This window comes from Lutra lutra, chromosome 8, assembly GCF_902655055.1.
Source record: "Lutra lutra chromosome 8, mLutLut1.2, whole genome shotgun sequence".
NCBI classification, from domain to species: Eukaryota; Metazoa; Chordata; class Mammalia; order Carnivora; family Mustelidae; genus Lutra; species Lutra lutra.
Genome location: NC_062285.1, coordinates 123,801,396 through 123,816,414, shown reverse-complemented (window position 1 = coordinate 123,816,414; position 15,019 = coordinate 123,801,396). Strand labels below are relative to the sequence as shown.

General features: G+C 34.4%; 1 protein-coding gene across 1 annotated transcript in view; it reads right to left on the bottom strand.

Annotated features, from left to right (window-relative positions):
• Positions 1-1,410: 1,410 nt before the first annotated feature.
• The window catches only part of GAS2L3 (growth arrest specific 2 like 3), a 39,144-nt gene continuing 25,535 nt past the window's right edge, over positions 1,411-15,019 (bottom strand). Inside the window, exons 7-10 of the mRNA XM_047742627.1 lie at positions 11,942-12,005; positions 11,134-11,272; positions 7,060-7,167; positions 1,411-5,497 (exon numbers count right to left, since the gene is read on the bottom strand). Of these exons, the coding sequence (XP_047598583.1) occupies positions 4,190-5,497; positions 7,060-7,167; positions 11,134-11,272; positions 11,942-12,005 (1,619 nt within the window). The 3' untranslated portion in view covers positions 1,411-4,189. The remainder of the gene's footprint in view (positions 5,498-7,059; positions 7,168-11,133; positions 11,273-11,941; positions 12,006-15,019) is intronic.

The window sequence follows — 15,019 nt, the reverse complement described above, 5'->3', positions numbered from 1 at the left end:
TAAATGGTGATCTGAGTAGATACAAGTGCATCAGTACTATCACATTTGACCACTAGAGGTCCTCCACAGTCATACCCAACATTAATCTATGTATTATATTCATTCATTCCAGTATAATTTATCGAAAGCAACTTAAGAAAGTTAGTTATATTAAATAAAATGTATTATATGAAACTCTAAGGGACTCTCCACAAGAGATCAATTATATTAACCTAGATATCACTTCCCATGAAATAAGATTTATGCTATCCCTGGCTGAACACCCAAAATAAAGAAAATATTCTGAATTAATGTCTTATCACAGCAGTCCTGCAAAAACAAACCACTTCACCACCATACATACTTCTTTTAAGATAAATCATTGTAGGGACGCCTGGATGGCTCAGTCAGTTAAGCATCCGCCTTTGGCTCAGGTCATGATCCCAGGGTCCTGGGATGAAATCCTGCATCTGGCTCCTTCCTTGCCCAGCAAGGAGCCTGCTTCTTCCTCTGCCTGCTGCTCCCTCTGTTTGTGCGCTCTCTCTCTCTCTCTTTCTGACAAATAAATAAATAAAATCTTAAAAAAAAAAAAGACAAGTTAATGTCCACATCATTTTTAATGGCTATTTTGTATTCTATTTTATGGTTATACCAATATTACTATGTGCTATAGTTAACAAACTTACTGCTAAATCTTTGCATGTATTATTTCTTCAAGGTCAAGTCTTATGTTTTTCTATTAAAAATCAGTATATTTATAGGAAAGCAGCTTAAATTTAATAAAAAATTTCTTTCTATTCTCATATTTACTGGCAATTGTTTTTTAATGTTTTCATAATATTCCCCCAAATTTCATAAACTCATGAATTTAAGTTTAAAATTTTACACACACAAATAGCTAGAAAAATATAATAAGAATTTTGCCCAAGTGGTGCTTTCCTGTTTTCTTTTTTGAAATATCACAGGAAATACTTAATGAACACATATTGAACTGCTTTTTATAATTGCTCTGATCGTGAATATACAAAAACATGAGTATTTCAAGACTCTTTTCACTTGTGTCTGAGTGTGAAATCAAGACAAAGGCACTGGAAATTCCTACTGTCAGGAGCCTTCCATGAACATAAGACTGGTATAATCTATTGAACTGTACTCTAATAATTATTTCTATTATCTTGGTAATTATTAAGTATGAGCCTTATTGAGACAAACTTCTAACAGATATAGCAACTTAGGGAACTGCTATTTAATGGCAGAATCTTATATTCTCCTGGAAGCAGTGAAGTGAATTCCACAAGTATGAAAAGGGCAGTTTAGGTAGCAAAATCAAAACTATTCTCAAATTATGAGTGCTTGATATACACAATTTCTCACATGAACCGAGTGATCAGAATGTATTTCCAACACACAAAAAAGCACACTGAGAACTTGGTGCATATGTTTAAGTTTTAATACTTGAGAAAATAGAAGTTAAAATCTGATACAAACACTGCTGCACAAGAAAAGAATATATACACATTTGGATATCAATAGAGTCAGTATGTGAACCTGGATGTACAAATGTAACAAAACAACCTGTTATTGAAGGCTTTTAAGGAAGTAAGAGATTTTTAAATCAGGTAGAGATTAAAAGATCGCAGAAGGAACAGTGACTGTTTCTCAAAAAATTTCCCTTGTCCACTAAGAATTGTAAACTCTGTGTGACATGGAAAGTTAGAGGTCACATAATGCATCAAGATATTTTGAAGATGTAAGACATAAATGCCCATTGTAAACCCAAACAATCTAAAAATAACCAGCATTTCATTTTCCTCCAAAGATCAAATTGATATACCAGTCATGTTCACAAATTTTGGCAAAGAAAAATAAAAACTCGTTCCATTCTTTTTTGAAAATACACGTTATTTCTTCCACCAGCTGCTTTAGTAATTTAAGCTTAATTCATTTTGTTAAATATGAAAGATGAAAAATCTTTTAAAATCTTGTACTCTTAGAAGAAATGAAAACTTCTTTCCAACTTCAACACTGTATTTTAAAAATTGTGAAAATGATCAGAAACAATACCAGCTCTTTAAGAGCACTTCAAAATATATTTGAAGAAAGTATTTTTCAGCTATTGTTTATTTTTAAAAATCTTTATCTTGAAAGGGTAAGCTTCAAAGGTATCTTGAGAGAGATCATGCAACATCAATATAATTGGAGAAATTTTCTACTGATGAAAAATAGGGTCATTTATAAATTAACTTCCAATTTCCTAAAAAAAATTCCTGGAATCTGTGCCAGATGCCTGTGGGATACTTTTATTCCTGATTACTCTCAATACAAAAGTTACTGTTTAATACTATAAAATCTACTTTATTTCATAGGTTGGTTGGAATAGCATTATTTTTTAAGTTCTAGAAGTTCCAATACCAAAATATTGTTTGAGCTTAGGAGGGAATGAACTTCTTGAACGTTAAATTCCTCCTCTTTGAAAGATGCATTAAACATTTCTGATCACTAAAAACGTAAAGCTTCTAGCACTTCTTGAACACTGATTTCACTTTCCAAAAATGTAAATATTCTCTCAATGCCCAGAGCAACAGAACTAAACCAAGTATTTGGTGACTGTCTCTTTTAAGAGAAGTATTAATTATTCCAAAAACTAGCTTGCATATATCTCTGATTTTAACTGTATCAGACAAAAGATCACTTCCTTTTATACAAAGTTTTCTTGCTTTATAATCTATAGAATGTTAGTAGTGAGCTTAAGATGATTATCTTATAATTGCACATTTGTGTAAACCATTATTTTTCTTTAGAAAACACATTTTTAGCTTAATAGGGAAACACAAACCTCAATATTGAATATAATAACCTATGATAACTGATAATACTATAAAGTTATTAAACACACCCCTAAAACTTCTAAAAGTACATTAATAATTTTTTTAAATAGCCATAATCCCTTAAAAAACAAATTATTTACAAATATCTTAGAGCAGTGGAACCTATGCAGTCATTACATGATGTGGATATGTTCCTTGGAGACTCTACCTACAGAACAGAAAACGCTGCATTTATACTGTCCACTTGCCACTGAAAAAGTGAAAGCAGCATGATTTTATTACAGAAAATTAAAATAATTGGAAGGGTCTAATTAAAACTGGCATTGTGCTCTCTAAAGAAAAATAACAATCACATGATAGAATTTTTATATAGCACCACCATAAGATGCTTTAGTAACACCTTAATTTTAGGATTGTTAACACATAGTTCTGATATTGAAACATTATTTTAATGTAAAAATTCATATCTGCACTCAGAGGAAACTATAGTAAAAATATTTTTAATACGGTAAAAGTTACTAACTCAGTTTCCCCTTTCACATTGCACAGCATCCATCTAAAATATAAGGTGTAGATTCTTATAAATAACATATAAAAAGTCTTGGGTTTGTTTTCTGTGTTTTTTTTTTTTTACCAAATTTCAGTTTATATTTCAATATCTTATGGGTTTTTTTTTACCAAAAATATCACAAATTTTTTTTACCAAAAATATAATAAAATATTAACAACTTTAATATAAGCCAGTCAAAAATCAGTTCCTTCTGATTTGGAAAGCTTAAAATGTTAAGTAATAGGATTCTACCAACCCTAGAGTAACGTCAAGCTAATCAGCAGCAGCCATTGGTACTTAGTATTGTTCAAGCATGTAATCCTGATCAAAAAATTAAATTAGGTGCCTTTTGTAAGACAAGTGCCAAACCGTTGCTATTTTATTAAAATGCGGTAACTCATATTAAGATCAAGAGCACCACTGTTGCTATTAGGCGGTATATAACCTCCATATTTAATACATATTCAAAAATTCAACAACTATAGTTATAACTCTAGTAGTGTTATTTAGCTCTACATTTCCCTTAGAGGGCAGACATTAACAAAGATGCTATGTATTAAAAATCATATCAAAAAAAATCATATCAATATCTATTATTAATAAGAACATTTTGGTGATTTTACAACTGTCTGCCTCAAAAGGGTACCTCTGGCGAATTCAGAAATGTGAATTCTGATGCACACTCTACCCATCCCCAACCTCCAACCCTCACCTTCCTGTGCCTAATATCTGAACCTATTTGGACAAACACCCACAGGAGAAACTTTTAAGATGTGATGCTAACATATTTCACTCTCTTCTTTTCCTGTTTTCTTAAAGGATGCATTTGTATTTATTTTCTAGGTTTCTTACTTCCAGTCATAACAAAATAATGGTCATCGTCCTCCTTTTTCTTTGCGGTAGGTTTTTTATCTCCACTAACTGCTTCCTTACCAGATGAGGGTGGTTTCCTCGTTGCAGCTGGGGCTTTGCCACTTTTTGGAGGCCCTTTTGCTGAATACTGGCTCTTAGTGGCTATCTGTGCTGACTTTGATACAAGTTGTGTCTTGACGGAGGACTGGGGAAGACTCATGAGAGACAGTGGGGTACGGCCAGGGGACTTCAAGGAGCTGGGTCCTGTCTTCTGGGATGGACTTTTATTCTGGGGCTGCTTTTTGGCAACTGAAACCATATTCTTATCTTTTGATTCCTGTGCAGTTTTTGTAGATACAACGGAGCATGCGGACAGTGGCTGGTTTAAATTTAAGGCTGACTTAAGCTTGTGTGCTGGCATTGCCCCAGCTTGTGGGGCTCTATCAGAGGGCTGAGACCGTGTTCCTAGACTTGTGGGTATAGTTTTGGAACTGGATTTTGTTATTTTTGCAGGGGAATGGAGAGAGGGGGAAGGTTTAGGCCTTACATGTATATTTGCCTTAGGTGGCTTTGAACACTTTGACGATGAATCTGAATGTGCCGTTGAAGGAGACTCTGCATTATCCCTGGAAGATATCGGAGTGTGTTTCAAATGCTTTGGTTCAGTTTTTCCAGAAGACTTATTTGGCACAAGTGCAGACTCAGGCACATCTCTGGGCTTCTGGGCCATAACAAGATTGGCCTGAGGAGTATCATGTGATGAGATAAGTTTTCTCAACGACTGAGATTCACAAGGTGTGGTTCTGGATGAAGCCCGTGAAGAAGTGCTTTTACCTACTGCTTTGTTTGAAGGAGCCTGTGGTTTCTTTGTGATGCCTTTTGAAGATTTAAGCTTAAGATGAGAAGATGATGCTGGAGAATCTGGCAATTTGGAACGGACTGACACAGAGCCCAGATTCCCTCCTTTCACGGAAGATGCTGGTAGCAACCCATCCAGTGGACGTACCTGCTTTTCTTTGCTTCTTGGAATACCAACTGGCGTGCCAGGTTTTGATTTTTGTTTCTGAAACATGTTAACAACTGACAAAGGATTCATTTCAGGAGGCTGAGGTGTTCTGGCAGACGAATCAGGTACATTTTCATTGGAAACTCCTTTTTGAAAGGCTAGAATTTTTTGTTCTAGTGTAGCAAATTGTAATATTCGACAGGGATCATATTTAAGCAAAAATCCTTGAAGAGTATCCCAGCCTCCACCAACACGGACCATGACATGTTTTCCATGAAGCATCTTTTCCCCCAAAAGAAAGTAAAAAAACAAACAAATAAACAAAAAGCCCATAAGGTTCACAGTTCCAATTCATTAGCAGTCACAATCTGTGATGTTTATGATCTATGAAATTCAGAATATTTGCCAGCAGCTTCAATATAAATTGATAGTCTATTTCTTACATTATTAAAATTATCAATTTAATTCATACTGAATTGTGCAATTAAATATAGGTCCTCTAATTTGTAAGAAAAATTTTTGCACACAACTTGCATCCTAAAAATCCAAATTGCAAATATACAAATTTGCAAGAGCAATATTGTTCAATAAAGAGGAAGAAAAGAGAGAGGAAAGGCAGAAGGAGAGGAAGAGAAAGAGAAATGAGGACTTACAGAAAATATGCCTCATAATAAAGAAAAAAATTACGGAAGAAAGATAAAAACAACTAAAACTTGTACTTTGCAATTTAATAAATTACTTTCATATATATAATTTAGCAATTTAACCTTTCAAAAAACTTAATATCATTTATAATTTAGTCCTTCTTTGCAGGCAAGAAAATTATGACTCTGTGAAGTTGAAGAAATTGTCTCAAATCACACAGCTTAGGCCTGGCCTCAAACATACCAGGCTGCACAACTCAAAGAGCGCTTTTGTGCAGCCAAGATGCATCCTGGGTAGGCCAGCATAGTCCCAGCTGATTTTCAGGCCCCTATCCATTCGGCAGGCAATTCTTCACCATTGTAGGAGATTGCCCTGCAAACATTAACTCCAAATCCCATGCTCCCATCATTATATCAGACTGCCTTAAGAAAACAAAGCTAATTAAAAAACAGAAAGTCTTGGAAATGTTTCTAAGTGAGTTGGGCAGGGTGTGAGGAGGTAATGATAACATGAAATTTTAAAATATGGATGGTGAAATATTTTTAAATATTTTTATATTATATTCCTAGATTGGAAATAAAAGAGCTCTTATATCAGAAGAGGACAGAATGCCAAACAGGTGAAACTTCAATCTCTTTACCAATAAAGGGGACGGTTAATCAACTGCACATCACAGGTGGGACAAAGGAAGGAAATGAATATGCACATCAGGATACTGGTAAATACACTGATGCTGTGTCAATGAGAAAAGGTTTTACACTTAAGACCCAATCTATACATTATTATAAACTGCAACATTTAGACTTCCTTTTCTTATTACTGATATTTAATCTTATTACATGTACTGTTTTAGTTTTTTCTTCTTATGATGGGAAATCATGCCTTTTTAGAAAATTTGAAAAATGGAATAAAATAGCTGGGGTATATAAAGATTTTTTTCCCCAGAATTATTTTAAATGTCTGAATAGTCTTAGCTATCCTTAGTAGTTTATTGTGTTAAAGGTGTCTACCAAAACTCCTATGTACTCGTGAAAGCAAGTATTCCATATTTTTCCTGTACAGTAAAATTCTCCCATTAATAACACTCCCTATTCCATTTTTTTAAAACGTAAAAGGGAAGCAAAAGGAATTTGGTTAAACAATAAATCCAATTTCAAAATAAGACCTCTATGTAAATAGGATATAAATGGTGGACTCACTCTTATAAAGAGTATTTTATCCCCAAGTCGGTACCTTCCTTCAGATAAGTACTCAATAGAGAATCGATGGGAACAACTACAGGGGGGGTCTTCGGCAATATGTTTAACCTAAGATTAAAAACAAACAAAATTTAGTGCTTATGACAAAAAATATTTAACATTAAATAAGCAAGGTTTATTTGATAGATGGGAAATCAAAAGATAAAAATTTAAAGACAATTGAACCATTTCTTATTACCTCTCCTTTACTTGTTGACAAATATTAAGATTAGGATTTTTTAAAAAATAATCTCTACACCGAACATGGGGCTTGAACTCATGACCCTAAGGATCAAGAGTCACATACTCCACAGACTGAGCCAGCCAGGCTCCTCCACAGATACTGAGGTTCAACATTAACTAATCTAATAAAAGCTGACAGTGACAGCCTTTTTCCTCTCAGCTTTCAAAGTAGGCTCCACACCCAAAGTAGGGCTCAAACTCAGGACCCTGAGATCAAGAGTCGCATGCTCTACTGACTGAGCCAGCCAGGAACCCTAGGGATGAAGTCTGAGGCTCCCTTTCTCCCTCCCTACCCCACCTCTCTCCCTCTCTCTCCCCCTCTCTGCCTAAGTCTAATCAGGGTCCTAGCAGATTCACTGAGCACTGGAGCTCTGTGAATGTGAACAACAGGGAGGTCAATTCAAAGCACATTCATTAAGTCCTAGGAAACACATGAGTTTATTATTGAACTTGAATTGTTTTATGCCTTGGATTAATATATCTGTGTCAGGTCAAAGACAGGCCAGTCAGATAAACTTTAAGTAGGAATTCTCACTTGTCCCTTAACGCTATGCTAAACATTTGGAGGGGGGTATTCTAGATTGTTCCAAAGTTACTGTTAAAATAACCAGAGGCAAATTTTTATCTATTCACCCAAGACTGGATGAAATTCTAAAGAATTCAATTCAAGAGGCATTTTTCTAAAAGTGCTCACTTTGTTTCAATGGTCTGCTAAGTAGATGAGAATTGGGGACAAGTCCCTACTTCTATCCCTCAAGGAGCTTACAGAATTTTTAACTGCAGTAAACATCTAAAAAATTATAAAAATGAATATAAAAAGAAGTTTAGGAGTTCTATACTTAAAATATGGAAATTATTATAAACTGATTAAAAAATAAAAACATCTGGGGTGCCTGGGTGGCTCAGTGGGTTAAGCTTCTTGCCTTCAGCTCAGGTCATGATCCCAGGGTCCTGGGATCGAGCCTCGCTTCGGGCTCTCTGCTCAGCGGGGAGACTGCTTCCTCCTCTCTCTGCCTGCCTCTTTGCCTACTTGTGATCTCTGTCTGTCAAATAAATAAATAAATAAATATCTTTGAAAAAAATAAAAATAAAAAACATCTGTTGAGATGTTTGAAAAAAAAGTTGCTATCAGTCACCATGGAAAATATTTTGTTTTCCTAAAAATTACATTTTTGGAAAAAGCAAGGCCATGAATATTTTTCTCAATTATCACACAGACTATATCTACACAAACTCATTAATTGAATTTGCATATGATATTAAACCAAAGTCTCTTCAGATATGCCTAATTTAGCTAAGCACTAATAGAAATCCATGACTGTCTTCATTATCTACCCAAAATGAACAGCCACAGGTGGATTCACCAGGACATGATCAGAAGGTTCCAGAATTTATCTCCCCACATCAGTCATTTAACAAAATAATATGATCATAAATAGAACTATTATAAGCCATTCAATTATGTTTCTCTTGTTCATAGCCTAGTATATATCATGTGTACACACACATTCATGCTCTCACACAGCACAGACATAAATAAAATCCCTAAATGTAAACTGAAGGTGGGTATAGAGTTTACAATTATTAGAACTATTTACACATGTTAACCAAAGTAATCTGAAAGGAGGTATTTTTTTCAGTCACTACTTTCTATCAATAAAAGTTTCATAAGCATCAGAAATATAGCCGAATACAGCACTCTAAATAATGAATCAGATGACAATTATTCCTTACATTAAACACAACTGCAAAATCTCTGTAGATTATGTAGAGGTGGACACTGAATGTATTCAAATACCATATGCATATTAAAGAAATGTGTTCCTTTTTAGTGTTCACAACAAGAATGTAGACATGAAAAGTCACTTGCTTTATTTGTTTAAAATATCCAAATACCACTTATATTCAGCAGTAAAAATTAGCATTAACCCACAATCTAAAGAAAGGAGTAGGCCTAAAAGAAATAAGAGCTATGGGTAAAAAATGTTCTCTTCTGGTTTTATCTACTGTATAATTAACATTAAAACACTAAAGGAAACAGATTTAAAATAATCTATAAGGGCACTAATCTATTATTGATTATTTTCCTTCTTTTTCTTACAGTTTGTCTATATATACATACTTTTCACAAAATATTTTTCTTGTTGCTACATAGTCTTCATAATGATCACATATAATGATTATTCTGTTAAGATAATGAATCCTAATTCACCTAGCCATTGCTCTGAGAGTATTCCCACTGCTTCTAATTTTCACCATTATATATAGCACAATAAAAACTTTCATTTATTCTACTTTTTAATTCTCCTTCAATTACAAAAAAATTAAGGAGGAACATTTTTGTGGTACTTGATAACCATTTGTCAGCTGTTTTTCAAAGTTTACATCATTTTCCACCACCAGTAGCAATCCCTAAGTATAGTTTTACAAAATTTACCAGCATCAGGTTTTATAATTTTAAGAAATTTTACTAATGAGGCAAGTTGTGTATCTTAATTCCTTGATTCTCAGCAAGACTCAACACTATATTTTCCTCTTGTGTGAACAACAGTCCTTGCCCATTTACCTTCTGGAAATGCTTTTTTTATCAAACTGTACAGTAGTCTTTCCAATTCAGTAAAAAAATATTTTGCCAATGTTTTCTTTTCTATTTAATTATCATTATTTTAGTTTATATAAGATTTAAAGTAAGTTTTATTTTTTTAACCTATTGCATTATCACTGTGTCACATACGGACATTGACAGTCATCATATAAATCAGTAATATAATATAATATAAGTATATTTTGGCCTGGTAAAGAATATTCAGGCTGACATTTTCTTAAACTGTCTTGCAAGGATATCCAAATCTTTTACTATAGACTTTTATTACGTTAAACAAAACAATCAAAGCAACATTTTCCAAATGTTTATCAGTAATGACTTACTCATTATTTCTTAAATATTTTTGTACATTAAGCACTTTCATAAAATACAACAGTCTGAAAAAGACCATAATTCTAAACAACAGTGGAAGAAAAAAAAAAATGTTTGCTACTCAGTTCACCTCCATCACTTACTAGGCTAGAGTCACTACAGAAGATACAGCCAAGGACAACTGCGGCTCTAGTGACCTCTGCATAACAATGACCAGGTAAACCTCAAAGACTTCCCAGCTGAGACCGTCATCTAAAAGTCTGCATACATTGTCAGGGGAATATTCCCAAAACCCCATCAATTTGCTCTCAGAACTTTTCCTCCTCCTATATTCTCCAAGTATCAGTGTACTATTTATTTAGAAACCTCAAAAATCATCCTAGATTTTCTCCCTCCCTATCAGAATTAGGATTCTCCAATTCTACCTCTTAAATATGTCCTGTTACTGTTCCTTTTACTTCACCTTCACTACTGCTGCTCAAGTTCAGGCTCTCATCATTGTATGCCTGGATTATTACAACAAAACCAATATAACCTCTACATGACCATGAGAGTAATCTTTATAATGTGTAAATCAGATTATACCACTACCATGATTAAAAAAACAATCAATGAATTCTTGTGGCCTCCAGTTCCCGTCATGATGGATTCCCGCCTATTTGCATCCCCATTCCTCAACTACATACACATCCATTTCTCATCATACACGAACAACACATCACCTTTAACATATAGTGCCCTAAACTCACCAGGGAGTGGGAGTTAATATTGGTGTATGTTCTGAATAAGAAACATTCTCTTTTAAACACAGCATCACCTGCAGCAAACTATGAGACTGTGACACATCACAACTGAGAAATACAGCGATTACTTACAGCCTCATGTAGCTCTTCATGCGGACAGCACGATTTCGGAATGCTAATGGAATCTTCGGGCCCAGAAGTATTAAGTAAGGTCTCTTCTAGTTCGATTTCTTTCTCAAGTTTTACTAATACTGGTGGCTCAACTCCATATCTGAAAACCAGTTAGGAGATATCATTCAAGGAAAGTCCGAGTCATTCACTTCCCTGCATATCACAACAGGTTATGTCTTATTTTTAAAGTGAATTCTATTTGATTCTCTTCTACCAATTGTTTCACTGGAACATTTGGAAATGCTTTTTAATATCCCACAGACCATCAAAAATTCAACATATAATCTTCACATTATAGCATATATTGGGATTACTGGATGCTCCAGTATTCAACTAGGGATCCTAAAAGTCAGCCACCTTTAAAGTTAGCTTGAAAGTAAAGATGGGGCTGAGTCAGGTATGGAGGACACTAAGCCTGAGCCTTCTTATCAGATCCTCTTTGTGTCCAGACGATTTGCCTTGCCTTTAACTGCTCAGAGAGTTTTACATGCGCTTACCTTATTCTTAGTTTAAAAAATTTAAGCAACAACTTTTATAGTTTAATACTAAATGACAACAAGTTATATGGGTGAGCAGATGTTGACACATGACACAGCTCATGCAAACAGAACAAAGTTGAAAGAAAGAAAGAAAGAAAAGGAAATTAAGTTGTTTTATTTCAATCAAGAATTATTTTCTTTTATTTATAAAAAATAGTGCTCTATCTAAAATAAAGTAGCTTTTAGAAAATTAATGGCATTGAAATTCTGAAATAATGTGGAATACATACCTCGACACAATTCGACCAATTTCAAGAAGACAAAGATACACCTGTCTTGGATCTTTGTGCAAAACTGTGAAAAAATAAGAACACATATTTTAAAGGGCAAATTAAATAGGGAAATAAATTTCTGGCATAGGAGAAGTAAAAAAAAAGAATAACGAAGACAGTAGGTTTACTTGTTTGGAGACTTAGAAGAGACATTTTCTCTACATATTATCATCATCATCCATAAATTTTTTAAAAAACTGGCTAATAATAAGAGGATGAAAATTTAGCATGTACCCTAACTGGTAGCATTTTAAGTCTAAAACACTAAGGGCTTAATAACATTAAATTATTTATATTTCAGATCTCTCAATAGGAGATATTATTTGAAGAGATATACCACCTCAATTTTATTCTAAACTATCTTTAGCTTAAGACTATGTGTTAATGGCTTTCTCAAACTTTTTCAAAATCAGAAAAGAAGGAGTACTTCCTAACTCATTCTCTGAGGTCAGTATTATCCTGATACCAAAGCCAAACAAATACATCACAAGAAAACTAAAGACTAATATCTTTTATGAATATAGATGTAAAAATCTTCAATTTATTACTGGCAAACTGAATCCAGTAGCAAGTGAAATTTATCCCAGGAATGCAAGGTCGGTTCAACATATGAAAATCAATCAATATAATCCACTATATTATCAGAATAAAGGAAAAGAAATGTGCAATTATCTCAGTAGACACAGAAAAAGCATTTGAATCAAATCAAATACTCCTTTCACAATTAAAAAAAAAAAAAAGAAGCCTCAACGAATTAGGAATGGAAGGAAACTTTATAGGAATGGAAGGAAATCTGAAAATGGATATCTATGAAAAACCCATAGTTAATATCACTCTTAAAGGTGAAAGACTGAGACTCTTCCTCCTAAGACTAGGGAGAAGACAAGGATGTCCACTCTCACCTCTTCTATTCAAAATTGTACGGGAGGTTCTAGGCAGGGCATTTAGGCAAGAAAAACAAATAAAAGGCATCCAGATTGGAAAGGAGGAAGGAGGAAGGAAAACTAACTCCATTCAGGTAACACTGTCCTTTGTATAAAAATCCCCTATGGAATCTACAAAAGAAAAGTATTAGAGCAAACTTAGTTTCAACCAAGTTGAAGGATATGAGATCAATATACAAAAATCATTCCACCTTATACACCAACAATAAACAATCTGAAAATGTAATTTAAAAAACAATTCAATTTACAATGCTTCAAGAAGAATAAAGTACTTAAGAACAAACTTCACCAACGAATTTTATGACTTGTTTATTGAAAATTACAAAATATCATTGAAAGAAATTAAGTAAGATACAAATAAATGGAAAGACATCCTGTGTTCATGGATTGGGAGACATAATATTGTTAAGATGACAAAACTCTTCAAACTGACCCACAGATTCAGTGCAATCCCTATCAAAATTCCAACAGTCTTTTTTACAGAAATGATTAAGGTGATAAAATTCATACAGAATTATAAAAGACAGAACAGCCAAAACAAGAACAAAGTTGGAAGACTCACACTTCCCAATATCAAAACATACAACAAAGCTACAGTAACCAAGACAGTGTGTTATTGGCATAAGGACAGACATATAGACCAGTGACTGGACTGAGAGTCCAGAAATAAACCTAGACATTTGTGTTCAGGTGATTTTTATTTATTTTTTTTTTTAAAGATTTTATTTATTTATTTGACAGAGAGATCACAAGCAGGCAGAGAGGCAGGCAGAGAGAGAGGAGGAAGCAGGCTCCCCGCCGAGCAGAGAGCCCGATGTGGGGCTCGATCCCAGGACCCTGAGATCATGACCTGAGCCGAAGGCAGCGGCTTAACCCACTGAGCCACCCAGGCGCCCCATGTGTTCAGGTGATTTTTAAAAAGAGTGGCAAGACAACTCAGTAAGGAAACAGCAGTCTTTTCAACAGATGGTGCTAGAACTGAATATCTGTATGCCAAAGAATGAATTTAGATCCTTAATTTACAACATATACAAAAAATAACCCAAAATGGATTAAAGACCTAAACATAAAAGCTAACACTATAAAACACTTAGGAGGAAAAAGAGGTGGAAATCTGTGTGACCTTGGATTAGGCCATAGTATTTTACATATGACACCAAAAGCACAAGCAGTCAAAGAAAAGATAAATTGAACTTCAGGGGCACCTGAGTGGTTCAGTGGGTTGAAGCCTCTGCCTTCAGTTCAGGTCATGACCTCAGGGTCCTGGGATGGAGCCCCCCTGCATTGGGCTCTCTGCTCAGCGGAGAGCCTGTGTCTCCCTCTCTCTCTGTCTGCCTCTCTGCCTACTTGGGATCTCTCTCTCTATCAAATAAATAAATAAAATCTTTAAAAAATAAAATAAAATAAATTGAACTTCATCAAAATTAAAAACTTTCATGCATCAAAGGACACTATCAAGAAAGTGAAAAGGTAACCCAAACACTGGATGAAAATACTTGCAAGGGCACCTGGGTGGCTCAGTCGGTTAAGCATCAGCCTTCAGCTCAGGTCACGATCCCCTGCTCAGCGGGGAGCCTGCTCCTCCCTCTACCCTTCCCTCCTGCTCATGCTTTCTCTTTCTGTCTCAAATAAACAAATAAAAATCTTTAAAATTAAAAAAAAAAAAGAAAATATTTGCAAATCATATATCTGATAAGGGCCTAGTATTCAGAATAAATAAAAACTTACAAGTCAACCAAAAAAAGACAAATAAGCCCCTAAAAATGAGCAAAAGATTTGAAGACAAATTTCTCCAAAGAAGACACACCAAGTGGCCAATAAGCCATGAAAATGCTCAACATCATTAGTCATTAAGGAAATGCAAATCAAAATCACAATGAGCCACCACTTCACATATCCACTAGGACAGTCATCAGAAAAAAAAAAAAAAACAAGTGTTGGCAAAGATGTGAAGTTGTGCTCTGCCAGTGGGAATATGAAATTGTGTAGCCACTGTGAAAAGAGTGGTAGTTCCTCAAAAAGATAAACATAGAATTACCATACGATTCAACAATTCCACTTCTAGGTATATCCCTGAGAGAATTAAAAACAT